Source organism: Euprymna scolopes, chromosome 35 (genome assembly GCF_053919585.1).
Source record: "Euprymna scolopes isolate OS-2025 chromosome 35, ASM5391958v1, whole genome shotgun sequence".
Taxonomy (NCBI): Eukaryota; Metazoa; Mollusca; class Cephalopoda; order Sepiida; family Sepiolidae; genus Euprymna; species Euprymna scolopes.
In genome coordinates this window covers 87,434,547-87,462,355 of record NC_136516.1, presented here as the reverse complement: position 1 = coordinate 87,462,355, position 27,809 = coordinate 87,434,547, and the positions used below count along the sequence as shown (strand labels likewise).

The window sequence follows — 27,809 nt, the reverse complement described above, 5'->3', positions numbered from 1 at the left end:
TAACCCTTTATGACCCAAATTACGATGCAGATTATAATAAATAAAAAAAAAAAAGTTAAATATGGTGCTTATTCAGATCAGCACCTGTAGCAGCATTTAAAATAATATAGAAATGTCTATGATATGTGCACTTAGTCACAGATTAAAATAATTCCAAGAATCAATTTTATTAAGCAGTTTTATTTTGATCTAAGAAAATAAAATTTTACTGTTTTGATGCCAGGTATACAACATATTCGTGGACAAGACCAGACAACTCTAATGCATGTGAAAAAAAAAAAAAAAAAAAAAAAAAAAAAAAAACGATTACCCCCCCCTCCCCCTTATGTTCTTTAGGAAAACAGCCTTATCTTTTACGTAGTGTAAAAAAAAAAATAAAAAAAAAATATTACTATCTATTTTTTGGAATATACAATCTTCATTTAGTGACAAGTAGGTACAATATAAAATTTTCATTTTGTTTATCGTTATAAGTGCCAATTTGAATAATCAAAATTTTTCAGACAATTTTACATACTGTACAGTTTTTTTTCTTCTCTAGATTTCAGATTATTTCACCCCCACCCACCCGTGTGATACCATTACCTCATTTTGATTTTGAGTCAGACTTTTTCATTCAGAAAATGTTGACATTACAGGAACCCACAAAAAATCATGCCGATTCAAATTTCAATGGGGGGGGGGGGAGTACAACATGATTAAATCAAGTTGTTAGGATTTATGCATTTAGTTTGTCAGTTTTGGAAAAAAAAAAAAAAAAAAAAAAAAGAAACTAAAGTGATACATATTTTCTTTGTCAAAACACATGGTAACTTTTTTTTTTATGGTTTCATCGTCCCTCACCCTATGTGATAATGTCACCTTGCTTTGAATTAGAAAAAAAAAAAAAAAAAAAAAAAGGTTGGTTTTAAGCAGGAGTCAGAAACGAACAGTATAACCCCACCTACCTCTAATTACGAAGATACACCACTTTGCAAATAATTCAAAACAAAAAGCAGTTTTTCATTTAGAAGTGTTTTTATTGATCATTAAACTAAAAACAATTAATGCCTCTAAAATCATGGACATATACTTCGAAAAGTTTTTTTTTTTTTCTCCCCCCACATTCAGATTTAATTTAGAGCTCTGGTCTATCGGCAGGGTGTTTCAATTCTTTGTATTTTATAATCGGAGCATAAAACTGGAAAAAAAAAAAAAAAAAAAAAAAAAAAAACATTAGAGAGAGAAAGAAAAGAAAATAGCATACTCAAATAAGCTTGATAAAAAATACGAAATCAAAATTAAAAAAATAAACATGTGCACATATTTACCTCTACAATGTTCTCTAGGAGGGCAACCAGAGTTATCTGTTCTGGCAAAAATTTACTTTTACCATGACTAATGTTGTGCAATATTTAAAAGACCCAAGGCATGGTTATCGAGAACACATTTTTTTTTTTTTTGTCACTCCCCGTGAATTACTAGGTCCAATCCCTTGTCAAGGGGACCAATTACTATTGACATCAAAAACAATAAGTTCATTTTGGTTGCTCAAATAGCCATCAACTTATGACTGTTCAAAGTTAATCGAAAATAGTTGTCTTAGGTACAAATGAACCATAAACCAAACACTTTTGGTTTAGTTCATAGCAAAATCAGAGTCACCATTTTTGAGCATGGTTTGTTTGCTGTTGGTCTGAAGTCGGACGCTGTGCAATTCTCAGAAGTCCATCTTTCAAGGACTTTTCTCACCCTTTGAGAAAGGATTAGTTTGTTGCTAATTGTTGAGACATCAGGGAATTCCAAATTCATAGAGTTTACCGTTGGAACAATGAGGAACTATAGTCCCTCCAATCACCAAACTTGATTAGCCTTTGTAAGAGATGGAGGGCTAGAGCTGGCTCAACCCACTGAATGAATGCTGTTTAAAATACAGGGCAGCACGATAAAATTGTTGCCCTAGTGTTGAATAATCCAGATCCCGTAAGGAGATGACGTCAGAGTACTGTAAAATTCTATGACGCAAAATCCCTGATCAGCGAGTGACCACATTTTTGAAACCATACAGGTAGGAATATTAATGTCATGTGGGCCAAATAAAAAAAAAAAAAAGATCCAGAGCGAGACAGACACGAAAATGCAAAGAACATTCTTCACATCACCATCATGCACACCATTAGACTTGTCAATCTCATTTGAAAACAAAGGTTATATTTGCAGATAAACAAAACCTTTTTATAATCAGCTGCATGTGTTTTTACTATTGCTACTAAGTGCATAAATCAAGAAATTACATTTTTTATTTTTTTTTATTTTTTTTAAAAGAAATAAAATACATTTAAAACTTTTGACAACCGGTCACTAGTGAATTTCCTTTTGAAAAAAGTTGTTGAAAATCATCTAGTTGGCCAGTTGTGTGCAAATCTAAAGAGCGATAGGAGTCGCTCATGTCTGAATGCGACAGTGTTCAACGAGCAAGATCGGAGATGTGCCACTGTACAACTCATGCTCTCTACAGATCCAACTTATGACAACAAGACCATTGCCAGCACCCTCAAAATGCAAATAGAGATGGTTTAATACAGCTCAACAAAATTTTTGGCATGGTTATGGTCTTTGATGTCGTTCCAAGTGCCGGCCACATCATGCCACCCCACATCTTCAAACTCATCACCAAAGTATGCCTGGATGTGTTGAGTGTAGTAAGTAATCAGGTGGCCGCAGGCAGACCCCAGTTGTGGCAACAGAACTTGGTGCCAGCCCACAAATCCTAAAAGACCCAGGCTTGGCTTCAGAAGGAATGCTACGACTTTATACCCTTCTCTCACTGGCAACCCCCTCCTCCCGACCTGAACCCGCTGGACTACTTCGTTTGGTAGTATGTCTAGAACATCGCTAACATGACCTTCCACCGGTGCTTGTGGAAAAGGCATGCTCCCAGTTCCAGACCCGTATCAAGCCAGTGATTGAGGCTGAAGACCGCTTCATTGAATAGATGTCAGCTCTACTACATAATCAAGTTACCAGAATTGGTTTTTTCAAAAGTTTAAAAATAAAGCTGTAGTGTTGTTTTCTACAGGGCGACATTTATCATTCCACCCTGTGAAAGCATAGTTAACAAGGTCCCTAAATAGGTAAGTTTCTAAAATTTTCGTTCTTATAGCTACCAACTACAAGCATTTTGAGGATATCCATCTATCACACTCATACTTTTAGGTACCATGATACGGCATTAACAAGATTCCCCACTTAAAATCATTTGACAATCTCATTGGAGTAGATTTATAAAACAAGACAAACCAGTACAATAAAACTAATAAACATACCTTGTATTGATATGTGGGATCAACGTAATTCCAAGGCTGCTCGGAGGATCTGGTCCAGCTGAAGAAAAAAAAAATTAAAAAAAATAAAAATTAAAAAATGCTAACTATATATGCAAATTCAATGCATGCCTGCAATGTATGTATGCAATGTCTGTCTAAAACTTAGAGGCAACAGATTTTCACAAGGCTGTATCATTTTGAAACTTGACCCTTCGGACGACAAATATCGAAAAATTAGCTAAAAACATTAATTCCTTCACCCTCAACTGGGCACTTTTCTACAGGGAGGGGTCGCTTTTTCTCAGATATTTTCAAAAGTCATCCCCTCTTTTCGATTGACTAGCCTTAATTTAGACATTCACCACTTCCGGGTTGGCGATAGATACAAAGACGTCACTTTTTCACGTTCTTTTCCTCCTTTGCGGTATGGGTTTAAGCCTGCCTGTCTACTACCACTTTTTTTTTTTGCTCAAGACTTCTAAACACCTGTACAGTGGACCAGCAAGTGAACATATAGATTTTTTAGCAACTTCCTCAAATTATAAAACTTAGATATTTGAATAGCTCAGAGTCTGAAGTCACAAAAATCATTTGTCTTCTAAAACCAATTATTTCAAGATATGCCCGTTTGAAATTCGAATTTCAAATTTTTGAGAAATTGGGACTACAGTGATTTTTATCAAGGAGTAAAAAAAAAAAAAAAAAAAAAAAAAAAAAAAAAAAAAAAACACCCCGGAACATATGAAGTTTATCTAACACCAAGGAGTACTCTTAAAAATCAATTGTAAATGTGATATTTTCCTGGACGTTAATGGTTCAATTCTCAGTGTGGACAACCGATAAATTGCAAATTATATAGTACCTCTATCCAGTCATGGTTAACAGAATGAGAGCATGAAGTAAATAAAGGGTTTTGTTTGAAATTTCGTCCAAATTCTCTTGTCCAACAAGATACACTTGAAGGTCAGGTTACATCGACCAAAACGCTGAAAAGTGAACATGACACTCAAGATGAGAACATTAGTCCAAAGAATCCAAACACGAATAACCAATCCTCATCTCAAAAATTAAGTGGGAAGATTAGTCCGATTAGTAATGGTAGAAATTTCTTGAATTTACTTCATTCACTGATATCACCACACCAGCACCAATATCTACAAAAATGCCTAGACAAAGTTCAAAATAGACTGCAAAATCTAGTGGCAGATGTTATGCACAGAAGATTTTAGTCTATAATTATTTTTATGAAAAGTAAACTGAGCTCTGGTTCCTTCCTATAAGACTTTCACAAGAACCCATTTCCTATCCCAACGGAAAAAGCCCCAACTTAGCATTTTTTTTTTTTTTAAATGCTCTGTACGGCAAATTTGTGACCTCTGAAAGGACAACTTCAGGTTAAAAAAAAAAAAAAAAAAAAAAATTTTTTTATAACTGTACAAATTAAATTAACCAGAGTTATTTTTTTTATATATATTTGAGTATTTCTTCATTTGATCATGCTCATGTTTAAAAAAAAAATAAATAAATAAAAATAAATAAAATAAAATGAATAAATAAAATCGCTACACATACAGATCAAACACGTGGGAAAGCAGCAAAAAACATTACCTAACGTCAGGAGATCGAGTAGCCAATCGGATGGTGTATGCAGCAGCTCCCACCATGCCAGCACCAAGAAATACAAAAAGGGGAACCAACTAGAAAAAAAAAAAAAAAAAAAAATTAACATTTACATGTTACATTCTAACATTTAAATAAAGTAATGCAGTAAGTACGAAAAGAAAAAAAAATTGTTAAAATATTTATCTCTGCAAGTTCAACCTTGCAATGGCATACCAAAGGGGGTGGGGATGGTCTGACCCTGGCAGCATATGCCAGGGAGCGGTATTTTTTTTTTGGGGGGGGGGGGGAATAGAAAATATTAAAATAAAAAGCTAAAAAAATCTTAAATTTTATACCAAAATGAGTTTTTGCGGTCGTAATATTTGTTTTATGCGTCTATTACTGTTATTAAAACAGTTTCTAGATCCATGATAATTCCAGGAATATAAATATCTTAAGGACTTTCTGGAATTTGGAAGGTTAATGGATCTCAAAGTTATATGTCCAGCTAAAAAGTAAAACTACACAAGGCACCCATGAAACATTTTTTTTCATCATTGCCTTGGACAAAATACCCTTCTCAGGATAAACAGGAACAGAACTGGACAGAGAGCACGGTCGACATTCAGAACAATTTTTAATTAGTAATTCCTCAAACTTTCCACAAAAAGGAGAGATACAACTAATACAGAGTCGGGGGGAGCGAGAGTAAGTGAAAGATTTCATACACAATTGTCCATTTTGGTAACCAAAATACTATTTGGCCGAGGATCAAAGTGCAGTATCGGTTTTTGTCTTCAGACAAATTTTTCTGGACAATTTTTATTTTCAGAAAATTTGAGGGGACTGGAAAAAAAAAAAAAAAAAAAACAAAAAAAACTGGTACTAGTGCAATTTTGCCACCGTGCTGAAATAACATCTTGAAAGCCATTCTTATCATGAGGAAGGGAGGGTGTTTTGTAAAAATTCAGTGCTCTAAAAAAAAAAAAAAAAAAAAAAAAAAAAAAAAAAAAAAAAAAAAAGTAAATAGCGCGGTGGCAAAGTGCACAATATATTTACATTATCACTAAATCTGAGATCCGCCCCACTCAAAAAACCCTCATAAAGCTTAAATCAATTAAGTTTAGCGGAGCGGTAATCGACTACTACGTAGTTTTCCGTGTTTACAAAATAAATAATCACGTGAACCTTGAAACCAAATTTTCAAACTATCATAAATAAATATTAAGTTTCAAAACATTAAAAATACATGGAGCGGTAGCAGTATCAGAATTTTTGTAGGAATTTTTGACACCCCTAACACGAAACTGCGAATACAATATAAAAATCTCGTAATTTCTCTGTTAAAAGTGGGTTATTTATTTTCTTTATGGATTATACTTCCAAAATAAACTATTACAGTTGTTTTAAAAGTAATAAAAATATTTTTATTTTTTTTTTAAAACAGTAATGAATTTTCCGAACTCAATATTTTTCAATTTTTAAACTCAATATTTTTAAATTTTTAAATTTTAAAAATCTATCAAAATTTTTCTATTGATTCTATTTTTACGATATTTTCAGGGTCAATGTGAAATTTTATGTTCTTTCCAATAAACCGAATATAATATTTTAGACAAACGTTTTTTTTAAATTCACGCCCCCCCATTTTCACGCCCCCCCCCATTTTGAAATGTCTATTAAAAAGTAAATAATTAATTTGTTTAATAGGTTTATATATCACAAATTGAAGAGAAAAGGTCAATAAATAATATATTCAAATTTAAAACAAAAAAAAAAAATCAGTTTTTTAGAAATTTACCTGTAAAGTCCGAAGTTTAAAACCTTATTTTATAAGAACACATTTTTTCTTTGTCTTTTTTTTTTTTTTTTTTAATGAAACCTTGGTCCTTGCTCCTTTAATTGAAAAAAAAATTAGGGCTTGAATTACATTTTTCGAGGAGTTATAAGCTTAGAAAGATAGGGGGTCGAATAATTTACGCCTCTCATTTTGAAATGTCTATTAAAAAGTAAATAATTAATTTATGTTTAATAGGTTTATATATCACAAATTGAAGAGAAAAGGTCAATAAATAATATATTCAAATTTAAAACAAAAAAAAAAAATCAGTTTTTTAGAAATTTACCTGTAAAGTCCGAAGTTTAAAACCTTTTTAAAAAAAAAAACACATTGTTTTGTTTTGTTTTTTTTTAAAATAAAACCTTGGTCCTTACTCCTTTAATTGAAAAAAAAAATTAGGGCTTGAATTACATTTTTCGAGGAGTTATAAGCTTGGAAAGATGGGGTGGAATTATTCACTATTTTCACGAAATTTCTGACACTGCTAATGGAGCGGTAGAGAATTAAATTCTACCACGTTTGATTATATATATATATATATATATCTCAAAAACTAAACTCAGCGATGATGAGATTGTAAATCACACACGCACGCCACAGCACAACGGGAGAGAGAGAGAGAGAAAAAAAACTATGGAATGGTTGGTTCAGTATGTTTTATTTTTAACAATCGCGATGGTTTCAACCTTGTATTAACCGTGAAAACAGAAAACAATACTTTATGTTAGGATACTCTACAACGAGATGGCGGGAGAGTCATATACGCGCACTTGTTGGTATCACCGTTTGACTTTGAGAAGGGAGGGTTCATCACAGACAGCGCACGTGTCGTGTTTACTTAGGCATAAACACCCACCCACACACTTCAAGAACTCAAAAGATACAAAATTCTACGATAGAATTGATTTAGTACGACTGTCTAGCAAACAAACACAAGATAATTTAGTGTACGTGCTTGTGTCAAAAATTGATAATTTCCGCAATAAATTTGATAAATTTTTACGACGTGCCCCAACGTACTATAAACACCCTCACCACCCTAAGAACGGCTTTCGAGGTTGGTGTTTATAATACGCTGAGGCACATCGTAAAAATTTATTTTTTTTACGAGAATTGGATTGAAACCAAAATTGTAAGAGCAGAAGATACTTTTAATCCTATTTAAACAATAAGTTACGAAATTAAATCGATGCATTTTGTAAACAAACAATTACGTTCAAATTATTTGATGAAAATATAGAATATTTCAGAAGCCCCCCCTCCCCACCTCCTTTAAGAAGGATTCTAAAACATTTCAGGACTGTCTGTATTCTACATAAATACCTTTTTGTTATTAGTTAGAATATATACTTCGCGACCCTTCGAAATCTGATAGGAATTTAAGTTAAATTTGCTTAAAATTTCTTAGCAAATTATCGTGTATAATAAAAAGATTAAATGCTTCGCAAACACGCCCGGGCAACGCCGGATAGGTATCTTTATAAACAAAACCATATGCACTAGCACAAAATAGAAATAAAAGCAAACATTTTAAAAGATACCAAAATATTGACTATGAAAGTAAATATGACTAACCCTTCCAACCCTGCACCGCAGATATTTCAGTCCTAACAATACGTTATCAAATAAAATTTTGCTAATTCAATTCACCTCATTGTCTTTTCGGTTAAAAATTGACCGAGTCAGGGTCCAAAGGGTTGAAAAACGTCATCAAATCTCAGGTTTCTCGCCTACACGCAACTTTTAAATACATGTTGAATTATTTTTGGTTTATTTACTTAAGCGTTTAAATAATGAAATAAGGGACCCCCATTTTACCGATGTAAACACGACTATATTTTACATTAAAGATAAGTACGTGCAAAATGAATGCCGATGCTCAAAATGTATAAACATTTTTGACCCCCTCCCTTTACTTAAAAATTCAAATCAGGAAATTAACAAATTTTAATGAAAATTTCAGTATTTAATCAAATGATCAAGGAATATGAATTCATTTTTTATATAAATCTTGGAAAAAAAAAAAAAAAAAAAAAAAAAAACCTTTAAAGTTATGGTTTTCAATAGCTAATCGAGATATATACATATATATACATATAACAAAAACCGTAAATTGTAACAATTAAAAAATTTAGTTTTTACAGGAACATTACGAAAAAAGCCCCTTTAGTTCGTATTAATGAATTCGATATAACTCCAATAAAAATTAATTTCTCGGACTACCGATATTGTGTTAAGCATTATTTAATAATTTCACAAATCATAATTTCAAAAATATTTCCATTTTTTTTTTTTTTTTTTTTTTTTTTTTTAGATTACAGGTTTTGCATAATTTTTATATACAAGATTCTAATATTTTCCTTGCTTGAATGAAAAACTCGGCATAATTTTTATATAATCTTGAAAAAGATTTTAATTTAAAAGCAGGAACATAGAAAAATTAAAAAATGATATACAAACGTTCACGATAGGAATGTACGGATGCTCGCTTATGTCATTTTCAGACAGCTTTTCGACTTCCTTATAACCCATGTTTACACCACTCCGGGTTTCCTGTAATTCTGTGAAAGCAGAATCTCTCTTTTGGGGACTAATTAAGCTATTTTTGTACAAAGATTTTTTTTTTATTCAATATCTTATGAATTTACTAATTAGGGCTGTGACAATTGCTTCATTGTTTTGTCTCCAGTATATATCAGACACAGTAAGACTTAGTCAACCGAGAACCACATCAGTCTATATAAAAACAAGATATTAACGGATATATACTCAAGAGCCCAAACAATGAAAAGAATATGCTGTTGTCAAATCCTACCAATTATCTTTGCAGTAGACCCAGAAAACTAATAAATGAATTTATTTAACTTCAAATATTAGCTGAATTAGCTCACCGTGAAAACATTTTTCATAACTTTTTCCCACGTGTACAAATATTTTTCCTTTTGGAAATAAACTTTTGTCTTTAATCTTTCAAATGCAATCAGAGTAGTCGGAAACCTACAAAATATATAAACCGGCTTTCAAAACTATGTCCTCTTATGTTTTTCCCCCATTTTACCCATACCTCCATTAAACGTCTTACTTTAACCATTGTGACAAATGCAGCTATATATATCGTCAATCAGTCTTGAAACAATGGATACCTCCTGTAAGATTCAGGCCGACAGTGGCTTTTGGGTTGAGGTAGCGTTCCGTTCAGTCAAATGTTTATCTCTTATCACCCTTTGAGAATAGATTAATTTGTTCATCGCCTGAGGCGTCCCTATTACGGGTCTGCTGACGAGGTTGTCCAGGCATTTATTTTTTTGTAAGTTTCCTTTAAGACGTTGGCTTCTCATACTTTCCCAACCTTGTGTCACATCTCCCAGCCGTGAAAAGGAGAAACGAATTGCACTAACCCCAAGAGAGGTCAGCTGAAATTAACGCTATCAACTCGAAACATCCAGAGAAAATGCACAGAGAAAATACAAAGACTTTCCTTTCAAACAATAGAAGCATGAAAAAGAAATGTTTTTTTTTTTTTATAACCTACATTGAAAACTATACAACCAAGGTGATAAAAAGGTCAGGGAAAGATAAACAAAGTTATGGATTAAGTCGAGAAAAAAAAACAAAAAACAAAAAAAAAAAAACTAGCGCGGTACACAAGTACCAGAAATACTTTTAGACAAGCATTTTTCATTTTTATTTGGAATACTTCTGCATTTTACGTGCTAGAAAAACATTTAGAAATTCATTAAGGTGAAAGGGGCTTTTTGTTGGCATTCAAATTCCGACTACTTGTTTACAATGCCACGTTAGCCGATATTTGGGCTTGACGATGAATGCCCCGGAAATAATGTTTACTACTTAAAATTTTTGCAGACGAACTTGGCTGTTTTACAGAATAACAATATTTTAAAACTCAAGACTTTTCCAGGGCATTCGTAGTCAAATCCAAATATCAGCTGACGTGATATTTATTGTAAACATTAAAACTAAACTTGAACGCCCTTTGTTAACCTGTTTGGCTGTGAGCAAAGTGTAGTATCTGTTCACCTTTTCAGTCTCGATCAGTGGAGGAGAAATCCTAAACAGAGGCAATTTTTGTTCCTATCCAGAGTGCTCCCCTTTCCAGGGAGCTGGATTTTCCCCCAGCTCAAAAACCGATCTTGTGTCTAACTGCCATCGCGGGGAGGCAAGTAAATAGGAACATTAATAAAGAAAAGATACTGTAAACCTTGAATTTAATTTGTAAGTTAAAATAAAGCACGATCAGTAAAATGTAAAAGTATTGAGTTTCCCTTTAGTGAGGGGAGCTGGATGGATGCCCTCCCACAGTCACATTAAAAACCAGCCTTGTGCTTAACTTTCCCCCCCTCGTGGGAGAGGCACATAAGGACCCCAGAAATGTACTTGTAACTTTTTAAAATTTCTTAATTCATCTTATTCTTAGAAGAATTTCGATCTTTTAAAAGAATTTGTTGAAAAAAAATTTACATTAGTCGAACCATTTAAAATTTTTTAAACTTTAAGGCCAAATCACGACTTCGAGAGGTCGTAAGGTAATCAATTTACGTTTGACGTGGTATTTGTCATTTGACATTGTTCTTAGGCTTCTGATTGGATAAATGCTTCGGTGATTTTCTGAAGTTTGTTTCGGTATTTGTTTGGTTCAAGTTATGTAGAAGTAGTTAAGTCAAAATAATCGGGTATTTGGCAGTACAGACAAAACGAAAAGGTGATATTACACCCACAACTGTAACCAAAGACAAGTTACTTTTCTACCTACATGGATAAGTTTCGTGGTTTAGCTCATTAAAGCGTTTTTACCTCAAAAAAAGTGCATAGTCTTAAGAAAAACAATGTCCGACACCAGAGAGTCATTAGTGGAATATCGATAACAGCCCATAATATATTATAATTATATAATATTATATAGTATTATAATATTATAATATAACAATATAAATATATAATATAATAATATATATATGAATGATTTTGTGCTACGAAACATGGAATTGTTAAACAAATGTCAACTTCAAGAAATAAATTGTAAGATGGTCAACATGAAATTTCGAATATAGATTTGTCATTTATTCATTATATACTCTAATTAGATTGATTAGAAATAAGGATTGGTATATACAAAAAGGGAAATATAAGTAAATAAAAGAATATTTCCACAGGAATTATATCATTTTTTCGTTTTATTTATACTGCTAAATGCTCGAATTTTACGTTTTTATTTGTTATAGATAGCTGTGGTAACAATTTTATTAACTTCGTCAAATTTTCAAAGTGACAGGTTTTATTAAAATGTAGATTTCATTTGGTAGAGATCGCGCGGATAAATATTTTATCAATATATTAAAAACTATTTTGTACCTGTTCTGGAACATTACAAAATTTAAAATTTATTTTTACTTTTCAAAATAGAATTAACGTTGACGTGTAGTATATTACACTTCACATGTCCTTGGTCAGTTAAGAAATCCTTCTAGACAGAAACATTTTAAAAATTGTCCCAATCCAGGTTGCCTCTTTTAGACTAAAAACCAACCCTGTCTAACTGATCTCGTTAATGTTAGTTCTATTTTAAATGTAAACTCGGCAAATAGCTAAATCGAATTTAATGTTGACATTGCAAATATTATAAGATTAAATTGGGAAAATATTTAAGAGCGATACCCCTCCTTAAGACACAAACAGAACTGTCATGTCTAACTAGCCTCCTCATAAGGGCGAGGTGAGAGAGTTTTTAATGTGGGGAAACCCCAGCTCCTTAAAATGGAGCAATCTGGATTTGATTGAAATTCCGGTGCTTAAGATATAGTCGACAAATCGATTTTGTAAAAATATACTTTAAAGCAAAAACAATATTATGTACTTAATTATCATGTCGAAAATAGTAAGATATTCAAAGATTACAAAAAATTATCGACGCCAACCGCTATGGTGTTTTTAGTAAGAAAAGAAAAAAAATATATCCCTATAGACAGATATTGCAGTCATGAACGAATTATCTAAAATATTCGTATAGACTGTCTATAACGTCTAAGAAAAATGCGATTTTACCCAATTTTCCGCAAAATCTTTTAATTTCTGGATATATTACTATTTTTGGTATGACAAATAGGCGACATAAAAAAAAAAAATCGATCTGTCGACTATATCCTAAGCACCAAAATTCCAGTTTAGAATTTCTTGACCAAAAGTAAAAATCAAAACAGATATTACACTTTGCTTCTAATCAAAAGGCTAAGGTACAAAACTCAAACTGTCACGTCAATCAACGCGATTAGAAATCTATTTGCCTCTCCAATGGACGCAAAGTTAGGCACAAGGCTGACTTAATTTGAGGAAAAACTCCCAAAAGGATCGCTTTTACTAACTGAAGACTCCGTGCTATTGATTCCAGCTAAAGGCTCGATCACAAATGACAAAGTTTATTCAAATGGCGTTTATTTTAGAAATGCCATACGTGTCGTATGAGACCCCCCCCCCCTCTTCAAAGATGGCTTTGGATGAGAGGCGTACGTGTGATGTACGTGACTGCGATGAACTATTTTAGGCTGTTTGACGCTCAAGCTGGGATGACTAAGTCACAAGCTGCGATATTCACCCCGTCCCCGTCTGGAAAAGGAGGAAAACTAGCATTTTATCAGATTTTTGGGAAATTAAAAATTGGAGATATATTTTATTGCAATGTGTTTGATTGTAAGCAAACCAGAAAAATGTTAAACTCAAAGTTCGCATTAAACAGTGTAAACTTAGATTTGGTTCTCAATATTAAATTACATCCATTCGGGGAAATTTATAAATCAAAATCACATTTGATTTACTTTTAAAAATAAAATCAGACCATTTAAATAGGTAGACAGAGTTTTTATGCTCATTTCTGTAAAAGTGCTTATTCAAATTAGCATTTTTGGCGGAAAAAAAAAAGAAGAAAAAGGCAAATGCATTTCAGCAGCGTAAATTATTTGACAAATTTATAAAAATTATTTTTATATAAAACACCAAGGCTGAAATAAAACCCGAAAAAATCTATTTCATTATTTTTTAAACATTTTTTTATTAGACTAAAAAAAAAAATGTACAACAATCGAGGCCGCCATCTTGTTTTGAAAATTTGGATTGCCAGATTGGCCTTTTTGCTCTTGCGTGGAACCATGGTCTATGCAAGAGCGTAAACAGGCCCAATTTTCAAAGCAAGTTGTACATTTAATCTAATAAGAAATGTTGAAAAAATAAAAATTTAATTTGGGTTTATTTCAGCCTGTTATATATATATATATATATATATATATAGATATAAAAACATTTTGATAAATTTTTGTCAAATAATTTAAGGCGCTGAAATACACATTTGCCCAAATCAATTTACTATTTTTAGCGATTTTACTAAACTTTTGAACATAAAGCTGATTTTTTTCTCGATACCTCGATTCAAAGTATCGATCCCCATTTTATTTCATCATGGCCAACAAAAACACTATTCGCCAAGTCGTAAAATTCGTTTTTCTTGATAAAATCTACCCGATTAAATGACATCGTTTTTGGTATAACCTTTGCTCAGCTAAAAGTACAAATACGCTTCTGTATTTTAACTTTCGAGTCATAAGTGCTAAATTGAATAAGCACCATGGAATTTAAAATAACACGCAAAAAACTTCAATTTTCTTTTAATCAAGAACAGGACATCAAGAACAAATTTTGATCGAACACCGTTCAATAAACGGTGTTCGATCAAAATTGGTTCTTGATCTGCATTCATTGTGGATTTTGAGTTGGGATTCTTATAGGTTAAAGAAAAAAAAGTTAATTCCAATTTTAGTTACGTAATTCATTCAAGATATATGGCTTTAAACCATATTTTAAGAAACTTAAAAATTAGTTATGCTAAGTTGACTTTTAATGGTCCCATTTATACCCATGCCAACTAATTTTCATATTCTCACCTGGACTTAAGGTTAGTGGAGCTAAAAGGGCGTTTTTTTTTCTATAGATTCTAACATTGGCACTTTAATACTAAATTTTGGCCAGGAACTATACAACAGCATTCAGGATCAATAAAAGTTAAAGCTAAATTATTCGTAAATAAGTTCTTGATGAGCCGTTCCATATAAGTTAAACTTTACCAAATTTTCATTACTAATGATAATGTCCAATTTCTACTGTACACTCGTTAACCATTATCCTTGAGTGGCCTCTTGGCCTTGTTAATGTGGTGATGCCTATGTAAAAAAAAAAAAAAAAAAAAAAAAAAGCTAATTTCAGCGTTCACGTCAAATCAAAACACCATCACTTGATTAGCTGACGATGTTTTCCATAGGCATAACCACATAATCAAGGCCAAGAGGCCACTCGAGGATAAGGGTTAAAGAGTGTACAGTAGAAATTGGACAATATCATTAGTAATGGAAATTCTGTAAATTTGTTAACTTATATGGAACGGCTCATCAAGAACTTGTTTACGTTAGACTTGAAGACAACTATATTGTAGTCAGCTGGAAAGCAAGAAAACGTGCAGTTCTATAAGAAGCTTTGTTCATGGAATCTACGTTTAGGTTTAGGCACAGTCAAAGAGTGGGGGGGAATTATTGATAGTGTTTTCAGCTAGACGAGTGTTTGTGAAAGTTTGGCGAGGGGGAACCATAGACTGAAGCTCAGTCGAACACTTTCCATGAAAATAACGATACATTAGAGACAAACTCACATCTCTGAGATAGAGGTTGCAGAAAAGGCAAAAGGACATCTACGAGGCTACGAAGTCTATTTTGAACTATCAAGGCAGGACAAGTCCTTTCTAGTAGCTCCTGTCCAGATGTGGCAATTCCATCATTGGACGTACTTGGTTTATATAGATAGAGAACTGGATCGATAGAAAGATCCCACCATTTTTCCCGCGGCCTTGGCAACAGATTTGATGTACGTGTTCCATTTAAGATCAGGAGTAAAGGTCAACCCCAGAAGCTTGTCAAAACTTGAAGCCTCCTGAAGACGAGAGCCATTCATTTCAATTGATGCCAGATGTGGATTAGAATGTTGATGTAAAGAGAAGCTTGGTTTTAGATGCATTAAGAGTAACCAGCCACTCCTTTCCCCATTGTACCACGTGCTCAAGATCAGAGGAGAGAGAATTGGAGAGAACTTGGTTGTTTACTGTCTTAGATATGCTACCATAGATGGTAGTGTCATTAGCATAAATGACTATGAATGATGTGATTTGGAAGATCATTAATGTAGATATCAGGAAAAGAGTTGGGCCCAGGATGGACCCCCGAGGGACTCCAGCATTAATACTGTGAGCTTCTGATTTTTGCCCCTCAACTACTATTATGAACCTATCAGAAAGAAATGATTTAATAATTGAGAAGACATTTCCAGCTATACCATAGCTAGTTAACTATGGTTTATAAGTCTTCCAGTTAATGTTTTTTTTAAACTAGAAAATCATGTTAACGTTCTTCCTTAACTAGACTCCTTGCTTGTAAAGATGGTTACTATATTTTATCCATTGTTATGACCAGACCAGCTGGAGAGTTAGATTTTCACCCACATTAAAAACCAGCCTGCCTAAATTTGTCTCAGGATATTAAAAAAACAAATGGTGGCTACCTCGCTGTTGAATAAGTTTAAGAAAAGGAGTCCCAACTAAAAAAATTATACAAAATAATGCAAGAAACGCATCAAATATACGTCAGCCTATGTCACTAACATATATTGAGTTTCTAACAGTATTTTGTATAGTTTTAGTTTGAAATCATTTTCCGAAACTTTTCCATCAGTTCGTCTTTTTCGAGTATATCCATAAACACTGCATGCTTTTCGAACCGATTAAACATTTTACATTAAATAAAATCACTAAAAACTTATCCAGTTAGGTAGAAAAGTAACTTATCTTGCCTTTGGTAATATTTGTTTAACAACTTTTTCGAATCTATGCGTATTCGAAAACAAGCCCCATTTGTGTATGGAACGGGAGGGGATATGCGCGTGTGTGTGTGCGTGTGTGTATATGTGTCAGGTCATGTCATATGCTACTGGTACCATGTAACCCAGTACTACCTGCCTCATAGTCGGGTCACCGGCGACTAAACTGGTTCCCCCACCAGACTTGTTTGGTGAGGAGGGCGGCTAGTCTCCCTGGAGGATTAAAAACAAGACCTTCCAAAGGGCGAATGAACTCTTTTTCTGGGTCAACGGCCAACTAGCACCGTGTATATTTGTGTGTGTGTGTATATGTGTATTGGGGTGGAGAAGGCTCCCGTAAGCCGTGGTGAAGGCAACCTTTCTAGGAGAAGCAAATCTGATTAAAAAAATAATAAAGCGGGAGACCAGTACCCGCATTAAGCTGGTCTGCAGTTTAATTTGTTGCTGGCTATCTTGCTCTTGCTTGTTGCTGGATCTCAACATTTTGGACCAAGAGAGAGACTTAGCTGTCGTACAAAGCTAAGACTCTGTAACATCATCTTTGTATAGATACTCCCTCAGGCATTTGGGCTCATGCATTTTAAATGTCTGAGGGAGTGGCACTCGTCTGACAAGACGTTGCAATCATCATCATATATATATATAATAAATAAAATCATACCGAAATTTGGAAACATAACTGCCTTAGACGAGAAGGGTTTAATGATAGGAAACAATATAGACGTATTTTGATCAAGAAAATAAAAGGTTAATAAAAAGTAAATTCTTTTAAGGATACGTTATTTATCGCCACGGGTTAAAACCATACTGGGAGAAGTGCACTACAGAAAATGCCCGAGCAGTTGTCGGTATTCCACGGTAAGAGCACTTCAGGTGATTAACCATAAACTCAAAGGGTGAAGGGAAAGCCTGGGATGGTGAATTTTAGAACTGCACAGAAATACATCTCAACTCGACAGACTGGAGCTACCTAATTTTAAAATAACTAGACTTAGAGTAATTTTCGAGAATGTACGATATAAACAATCTGTGCAGAGATAGGTGTAACGTTTTTTTTTTTGTATTTGACACCTAACACGAAACTGCAAAAAAAGTTGGTAGAAAAAAAAAAAAAAGTTTTTTTTTTTTTTTTTTTTAAAAGACAAAAGATAAGTAAAATGTGACTAGTTAAGTTTTCAGGTATGGAGGCGCAAATTTCTTTACACACAAGGCTAGACAGCTAACGCGAACATGGTTTTTACTGCCTTTGTTCATCCGTAGTTCAAACGAAGACTTCTGGTTTTCGATTACGTAAAAATACTATGATATCGTGCTTTTTTTTTTCAGAAAAGTCGTTTAAAAAATGCTTTTATTTAAAAAAATGGAATTTAAAATAGATGGATAAATTCTGAACAATGAAGAATGGAACTAAACATTCAGTAGTATTTTTTTTTATAGGCAAGTGATTTTTCGAATTTATATCGATTTTTTTAATAACCGAAGAAAGTAAAATTGTTTATTTTCTTCAAATCTATTTGAAAGAAAACCGATTTAAAAACAACGAATATTGAATAATTTGCTATTAAACCTGTTATTTTAAAATTTGTTCTTTGCTCCTTTAATTGGAAAAAAAAAAAAAAAAAAAAAGGGGGGTTTGAATTACATTTTTCAAGTAGTTATAAGCTTGTAAAAATAGGAGGTTGAATTATTCAATTTTTTCATGCATTCTTAAGATCTGTTTCTGACACCTAGTGCAGAGAGCCGGAAGTGTTGTTAGAAGCAAGGTAACGACAAAATTGGATAAACGGCCCGAAGATTACGTTTCCATTACTACCATATTTCCCCCCAAAACCTCTGGCCTTGATGGAATGGTTGTTTTTTTGTTTTATGGCATATCAACCTTTTTCAGGTTATTTAATGCCAAATCAAGTGATTTTGAAAAGCAAATTTTTAATAGAATATATTTGGGTTTTTTTTTCAAGTCGGTTTCTATTAAACCCATAGTTGGGACCCTAACAGGTACAACTCCGGGTCAGAGGACCTGGAAGCAATGCCAATTAAAGGGTTGCTCCACACTCCCTAAAGTCCGCAAGCTGGGGCCTCACCATTGGATATAGTTTAAGGTTATATCCAGGACCGGCATTGATGGAAGGGAGACTAAAATTGCTATGGTTTCAAATGATCCGAAATAACAAAGGCGAGACTTGATTCCAAATATTTCTCATGTTATATATCTCCCACCTTTTGGAAATAGGGTATGATTACCAATATCAAATAATCCTTATACACTGAAACATACTTCATGAAAACCAAAGGGGGGGGGGGAGATATAACATAAGGTATTTGGAATAAAGTCTCCCCTTGCTGTTATTTCAAATCATTTGAAACCAGAGCAGCAAGTTTTAGTCTCCAAGGCCAGAGATTTGAGGGAAATATTTTGTAATTCATATGCAAAACTAGGAAAAACGACCAAGTGAAACTTTATGGCTGTAAAAAAAAAAAAATGCAAAAACGTACACACACTGTCAATTTTTAGTCTACAAACTAAAAATTTGATATACAGGATACTGAGATTAGAGAAAATCAATGATCGGTTTTCGGTCAGTTCAACGATTTGACCTTTGAGAACTCTACCAAACTCTGACAATCGAGTCTACAAACTTGAAATTTTAGATATATGTTCCTTGGACATGGAACAAACTTAACTTGATTTGAGCCCAAAACAATACATTTTAAGGGGTTATAGAGGTCAAAGTTAAAAAAAATTGACCGTTTTTGTTTTTTTTTGCTCAGCATACATCTCCAAGCACCCGGGCAACGCAGGGCTGAATACCATACATACATACTCGTAGCCAAATTGCATATTGAAATTGGCAGGTCTTTTATTCAATGGGACGAAACATGAAAAATTGAATGCTTTTTGAAGATTATAATACTATTCTATGGCTAAAATTTCATGACAAGCGATATAAAAGAACCCATATTTATAAGCCAATAAAATACGCCCAAATTCGCCTACAGTGTCCTGCCAGGCTAGCTTTAATTTTCTTGTTTTAGGATGAATTTTGTTTAAGGTTTCTTGCTTGTTTGTTGCCTTGAAACCACAAAAAAAAAAAAAAAAAAAAAAAAAAAAAAAAAATTTAAAAATCTTTTAAATTCAATGATAGTAAAGTTTTGAGGATCACAAACCGGGTCTAAGTAAAAGATGAAGGGATCTTTTATAATTCGTTTAGTTATTGACAAAAATCCTAAAATTGCTTCGGTTTTATTGAAAAAAAAAAAAAATAAATAAATAAAAATAGTATCGGTAACCATAAGCTTTTTTTTTTTTTTTTTTTTAATTCACGCAGCTTTTTGTAATTGTTTTGTTTTGTTAAATACTCTTCATTGTACAGGCTAAAATCCATCAGAATGCGTTTTGATTTCAAGCCAGCCATTTTAATATTTTGTTAAAAAAAAAAAAAAAAAAAACCTTCGTACTCTTAGAAATTTTAAACTTAAAGAGCTCAGTGACCTAGTAAGCCGCCACCCCATTAAAAAAAAAAAAAAAAAAAGCGGTACAGTAATACTGTAAATAAAACTTTATAATATAAATAAGCAGTGAAAGTACTCTCATTCGAGTGAGGCACTAGGCAGGCACATGCATAACGTTACCCTAGTTTTTAATGTAATGTGAACAGTCATCTTGCTGCTCAACTCCCCACAGTCCCCTGTTAAACACGATCCCAAATAGTAACTAGTCACATTCAAAGTAGCAATATATTGAATACGTGAAAAATGAATGCCGATGCCCAAAATGTATAAACATTTTGACTCCTCCTATAAAAAAAAAAAAAAAAAAAAAAAAAAAACAAACAGGAAATTAACCAATTTTAATGAAATTTTCAAATTTAAAATAATGATCACGGTTTATAATGAACTAATTACTAGTGCATGAGCTGGCCTGGGCGTGGCTTATCACTCGCTCGGATTTCTCCGTAAAATGACGTCACATGCTGCCATCTGACGGAGAAAATGGACGAAGGGTGGGGTGCGTACAGAGAGAAAACGCAAAAAAATAAATGGCCGACAGGGGGAGGGGGGGGGGCTAGCAGCGCCAAATACAAGTTTCCAGAACATTTCGACATGAAACTGCTTGAAACATTAATTCTAGCATTTTCTTTAATTACTATAAAATTAATATAGTGGTAAAATTATTTAAAAAAAAAAAGAAAACAGAAGCCAAATTTGAAGCCAAATTAAAAAAAAAAGAAGGCCAAACCATTTCAAAAAAGGTCAAATTCACGAAATTAGCCACATCCCCCCCCCTTTTAACATCTTAGTGGAAATGCATTATTTTGTTTAAACAAAAAGTACATTTGCTAAAGTTATGGTTTTCTGTAGTAAAAAAAAAAAAAAAAAAAAAAATTTTTTTTTAGGTTTTTATGAAAATAAGCATCGTAAATTATAACAAATTTAAATTATTTTTACAGGAACATTACAAAAAAGTCCCTAAAGTCCGTATTAATGAATTCGATATAACTCCAAGAAAAATTAATTTCTCGAACTACCGATATTACCAGCATTGTTTATTTTCACACAGAAAAATTTTTTAATTACAGATTTCACATCATTTTTATATGAAAGACTTTAATTTCCTGGCTCGCATGAATTTAAATTTTAATATAATCTTGAATAATTAAAAAATTTAAAGACAGGAACAAAAATTAAAAAATAAATGATATTGAATATACTTTGGGGCGAAAATAAGGATTAGTGTTAATGTAAGGGTAGGTTATTTTGGCTGGCAGTAGCAAGTAAGCTACACAATAGGCTGCGCTTCATTCTAGCTCTATCAGTGTAATGAGCACTAATGACAACATCGTTAGTAGACGATTCCAATACCAAGAGTATATTTATATAACATTGGTTGCATGATACGTTTTACGTCATAAATGTAGATTAATTGCCGATTTCAGAGTTATTGGAGTGTTTTAGGGCAGTTAACTCCCCTGACATTTTTTGCTACGGGATATAAATTCTTGGGGGGGGGGTTACCTTATTTTACGAATACAATTTTGTTCAATTAGCAATTTAATCAGACAGCAATAATTTACCAATTTAACCACTTCACGATAAAAGGGAAGTTTCATGAATTTCTTTTAGAAAAACTCATCTATGGAACACGATACCCTGGGAATGTTTCCCAGCTGGTTACAACATCAGCGTTCAAGACCAATGTTAAATTCTTGCTGAGCTGTTCCCTTAAAATTAAATTCTGCCCAGTTTTAGCCATTGTTACCAATCATCACGGTGTTTCTCACCGCCGTTCACCTGACAAATTCATTAATCCTCATCCCCAAGTAACCCTAGAGCCTCATTAAGTGATCCCGTTAGTACATAAAAAACCGAAATCTCCAAATTCTATTAAAAAATGACAACTTTACTTCTGGGCTTTATTCAACCGTTTTCCTGTGGGGTTAAATAAACGCTAAATTAGCGACGACTAGGGACTGCTTGTGAATTTAATATCTTCTTGATACTTCCACCTTCGGAGGAAGCCGGCTCAACTCGCCTAGAGTGATGACGTACAAACAAAAAATATTAAATTACGGCGAGAGTGGATTGCGAGAATAATTCTGTATAGACAGTACAAAAATATCCGGGGTTTGCGGCAAATTAAAATGCGATATTCGTTTTCAGCATACCCCAAAACCTATCGAAGTCATTTTATGAAAGTAGAATGTAAAAATTTACCCCCCCCCCCAAAGAACAGTTTCCATGATATGAAAAATTTTCAAAAAGTGGGTCACTTTTCTATATAAATTTAACGTAAACTAGGTAACCAGAAAGTGGTTGCTCAGTGATCCACTTTTTGAAAAATTTCTTGATATCATGTAAACTAGTTCTCTGCGCCACTTTTAAATGTTATCTTTGTGTTCAGCACAGCAACAGCATCCTCGAAAACTTATTAAAGTCGCCATTGTAAAGGTTTTTTTTGGGGGGGGGGGAGAATCTAGACATTTGCCAAGAATTTTTAATTACATGGGAAATCATTTCGAAATAAAAATCTATTAAAAATATAGGTAAATTTTTACGAACTGCCCTAGCGTAGTATACACTCCCAACCACCCCACGCTAAGAATAGCTTTCGAGATTTGGGGTGTTTTATTTCGAAAGCAGTTTTTAACATGAAAACGAAGCCTTTTATGGTTTTAAGTCTTTGGATCTAATGTTAAAGTTTTTATGGTTTTGGGTGAAAGAATTTACGCACCTGAAGTGTATATTGTGAACAATTGAATTATGACCGTCTCAAAATTATATGCATTTTCCATAATCAGTTTATAGATCGCGCTGAAATAACTTTTAGAAACTCGTTCTTAAAATAAAAGTACCTTTATCGAAGACAAAATTGAATTTAACCTGAAAATCCTACCTACGAAACTACACAAATCACCTTTTTTTCGCTTTAGAGAACTATATTTGTCAAAAAACAAAAACAAAAAAAAACAAACAAACCGTGCGTACGTGCGCAATTGAATGACCTAATCTTTCTTTGTAAAGTGATATCGAGCCCCCCCCCCCCAATTCAGATGACAAAATTCCCGAAATTTATATTTCAAACTAATGGTTTGATTAGAAACCATACAAATTCACCCTCACCCATTTTTAAAATAATCAATCCTAAATTTAACGAAAGAAAAAAATTTGGTAGTTTTAAACAAAAAGACGCGGCGCGCAATTTAGAAGGTACAATTGCATACGGACGGATTACGGATCGTGCTGAAATAAGGTTATTTAAAAAGCCATCAACATAGGGGAGTTAATATTCTGCACTTTCATCGTAAAAATTGTATTATGTAAAAAATAAAATCTTAACAAAAACAAAACGGTTCGTAAACTGCAGAAGCACTGTTCGAAATTCTAGTTGAATCCGATACTAGAAATGATATTTTGGTTGGCAGCGAAGTATGCTACTTGTCTGATACATATCATTCCCGTTCTCGGTATAAAAGAAATCCTTCTAGACAGAGGCATAGTAATTAGGTTATAATTTGTTAAAATAAACAGTGTTCCTTTTGTGTCTAAAGCTCCCATTGTAGGTAAAAGTAGGTATTAGGAGTTAAAAGAATGAGATTTCCTGAAATCGCAAAAGCAAACGTACAAAAAAAAAAAAAAAAAAAAAAAAAGGGGGGGCTGAATTCTTAAGTCTAAATCCGACTAAGTCGGTGGACCAATAACTTACCAAAGACAAGCAAAGTTACTCTACCGACTATAATACCTGGACAAGTAGGGTTTAACTTAGTTTTTTTGTTTTTTTTCGATTTTTGAGCGATTATCAAGGCTCGAATGTGAGCGCCATTTTGCTTTTCATTCTAACTATAGGTTAAGACACTATCTTTTTAACAAAGAAACACAATGATTTAGCCAGGATGGTAGAAAAGAATTGATCTTGCCTTTGGTAAAATTTTTGTAATTTTTCACTAAATAAACTATTCCGGAAAAAAGCAAATTTGTAACCGTATTTTGTGCTTTTAGCATAGAAATGACCGGAGTAGTGGCTAGTGCTCAATTGTGTATGAAAGGGCTTGTATTATTTCAAGGAAAATTGCTAAAAATTGACAAAAAAAAAAAAAAAAAAAAAAAAAAAAAAAAAAAAAAAAAAAAAAAAAAAAAAAGAAAACCTTGACGATTTCGAATACACTATCATTTATTAAAACAAAATTAACTAGTACTAACCAATAAGTCCAAGTGGAAACAACTTAATATTTGAAGACAAATGCAAAAGAGAAACAATGGCTTACGATTATGAATTCGAAATAGCCCCCATCATCAAGTAGTACATTGGAATACCCCCCCCCCAATCAAGATTCAAATAAAGATGCATTCTGGTGGATTTAACTTCATAGAAATTGAATGTTTGTTTTAATACCTTACGCTGTTTTTAATATTTTGGCACTTGTGCGGTATACAGACGGCAGTCTTGCAGTAAGTCTCGGCAAAGTTCGACAACTTTAGAAGGGTAACATACATCAGTATTTTACACCGTCAAATTGCGAATTAGTTAAAAAAAAAAAAAATATTTAATTAACTGAAAAGATTCTGGTCACATGTGAAAAAGATGAGGATGAGTAATTTGTTCCATCTCCATCTTTTTGTGGAGACGACGTGAGAAAGGACACGTACTTCCACGAATTATTAATAGAAAAGAGGCTTGTCTTTTTTGTTCTTGGCCTTCGGGCCGGGATTAAAGTGTAGTACCTGTTCTGCAGATGTGCTGCACTTAAGACAATTTGTACCAGTCAATAGAGGGGAAACTATACTGGGACAATTATTTTTGGTCACAACCAGAGTGCCCCCCCCCCACATTAAAAAACGGCCTTGTGCCTAATTTGCTTTGGTGGGAAAGCAAATAAACACAAGACAATACACTAAGAAATGTTTCATTTTCAAAGTGGTTTTATTTTGTATAAGTTTAAGTGTTTCAATGAACCACTTAAAACTAATATACAAATATATATATATATATATATATATTATATATATATACACACTGGTTCGTGGTTCATTACTTCATATTTTTTGTTCGTTTGTGGTAAGACAATAACACTTTCTAAAATGTTTCATTTTTCTGTTAAATAGTTATAAATATATAAAAATGTATATTTTGTTCGTTTACTTTCATCAAGTGCTTACTTCCAATATTAAAATATTTGTTTATAAATTTTTTTTAAATTTTTTTTTTTATTTCAAAACTAATTTTTATTAGTCAATGTCAAGTTTCTTTCTAACTTTAAAATGACTTGTAGGTTTCCTTTCGGTGGTGCTGAAAACGAATATCAGTTACATTTGTTTTACATGAAAAAAAAAAAGAAAAAAAAAAAAAAAAATGGGTGGCCAGAAAGTGGGTGCTCATTTTAAGTTAAATTTATATAGGGAAGGGATAGCAGTGTCAGAAATTTCGTGAAAATAGTGAATAATTCCACCCCATCTTTCCAAGCTTATAACTCCTCGAAAAATGTAATTCAAGCCCTAATTTTTTTTTTCAATTAAAGGAGTAAGGACCAAGGTTTTATTTAAAAAAAAAACAAAACAAAACAATGTGTTTTTTTTTTTAAAAAGGTTTTAAACTTCGGACTTTACAGGTAAATTTCTAAAAAACTGATTTTTTTTTTTTGTTTTAAATTTGAATATATTATTTATTGACCTTTTCTCTTCAATTTGTGATATATAAAACTATTAAACATAAATTAATTTACTTTTTAATAGACATTTCAAAATGAGAGGCGTAAATTATTCGACCCCCTATCTTTCTAAGCTTATAACTCCTCGAAAAATGTAATTCAAGCCCTAATTTTTTTTTCAATTAAAGGAGCAAGGACCAAGGTTTCATTAAAAAAAAAAAAAAAAGACAAAAAGAAAAAATGTGTTCTTATAAAATAAGGTTTTAAACTTCGGACTTTACAGGTAAATTTCTAAAAAACTTTTTTTTTTTTGTTTTAAATTTGAATATATTATTTATTGACCTTTTCTCTTCAATTTGTGATATATAAAACTATTAAACATAAAATTATTTACTTTTTAAGAGAAAGTTGAAAATGGGGGTGGGGCGTGAAAATGGGGGGGCGTGAATTTAAAAAAAACGTTTGTCTAAAATATTATATTCGGTTTATTGGAAAGAACATAAAATTTCACATTGACCCTGAAAATATCGTAAAAATAGAATCAATAGAAAAATTTTGATAGATTTTTAAAATTTAAAAATATTGAGTTTAAAAATTGAAAAATATTGAGTTCGGAAAATTCATTACTGTTTTAAAAAAAAAATAAAAATATTTTTATTACTTTTAAAACAACTGTAATAGTTTATTTTGGAAGTATAATCCATAAAGAAAATAAATAACCCACTTTTAACAGAGAAATTACGAGATTTTTATATTGTATTCGCAGTTTCGTGTTAGGGGTGTCAAAAATTCCTACAAAAATTCTGATACTGCTAGGGAAGGGATCCCATTTTTTGAAAACGTAATTTCTTCATATCATGAAAACTACTTATCTGCCCCAAATTTAAATGATACTCGTTTTCAGCACCACCAAAAACCTATTGGTGTCATTTTAGAGTATTTTGGGGAGTTGGAAAGAAACTTGACATTGACCTTTTTATTTTAAAACTAACATTCGTGATTTGACGGAGGAAAATACTGATGTGACCCTTCTAGAGTTGTCGAACTTTGCCGGGACTTAACTGCAAGACAGCCCTTTATCTAGCAAAGGGCTAAGATATTGTAAACATTTGAAACCCTATGCAGTAACCAGTTTGCAAGAGTTGCATTTTTCTTTAATTTTCAATAAATGAAAAATGATCGGACCTAAACAAGCTTTCAAGGAAATTAATTTTGCGGCAGGGGGGAAAGCTCGTTCAGGTCCGCCAAATGATCATGGAATCTCGATATTGACCAAAATGTTTGAAGCACGTGTACTTCTGCAGAATACAGACCATGCAATTTTTTTTTTTTTTTTGGGATATGATTTTCGAATTGAATTGTTACTGCATTTTGTTGATTAAATCGCATAGAAACACGACAAAAATAGTCTCCACACTTACGTGGATATATATATATATATATAAGCCCCTAAGTTACTTCAGCACGGTCCGTATTTTGTGTAAGTACAAAGTCACGTACAGACAAGTTCACCCAATTTTATAAATTATCGATCTTTTTCTCCTGAAATATGATTTTGTGTGCATGTGATTGTATTTCTATTTAAATTAATTTTTTCTATTTCAATAGTAAGCCATTATGTTTGTTTTTATCATAGATAAAGAAAAAAAAAAGCAGTTTTGAAAAGACGAGAAATACTAAGAGTTTGAATGACCTTGCTAGGTTATCTGCAGTAATAGAAAAAAAAATGGATTTTAATTATAATGGGAAACTAAATATATATATACTTACAGAAGGGTGAGCTTTCAAGCTGGCTGCACTCATTCCTTTAAGAAGTCTCATGGTTTTTGTAGTTTGTGGGGAGGAACAAAACCTACCAAGAAAAAGGAAGGACCGATGTGAACAGTGAACTTATCTCCTTCAAGGTAATATAGGAAGCGGAAGTCGAAATAGTCCCGCAGCAAATCAATGCCCTTTAAACTCGACCTCCGTAAAACAGACAGGCCTGTTCACTGAAAT

General features: G+C 32.7%; 1 protein-coding gene across 1 annotated transcript; it reads right to left on the bottom strand.

The window, feature by feature from the left end:
- Positions 1-998: 998 nt before the first annotated feature.
- LOC145259980 (cytochrome c oxidase subunit FA4-like) lies at positions 999-27,742 on the bottom strand. The gene is made up of 4 exons (XM_080117975.1): positions 27,582-27,742; positions 4,914-5,002; positions 3,306-3,363; positions 999-1,180 (listed from the first exon to the last, which is right to left on the bottom strand). The coding sequence occupies exons 1-4, from the start codon at positions 27,630-27,632 to the stop codon at positions 1,118-1,120; spliced, it is 261 nt and encodes an 86-aa protein (XP_079974101.1). The 5' UTR covers positions 27,633-27,742; the 3' UTR covers positions 999-1,117.
- Between the last annotated feature and the right edge of the window lie 67 nt (positions 27,743-27,809).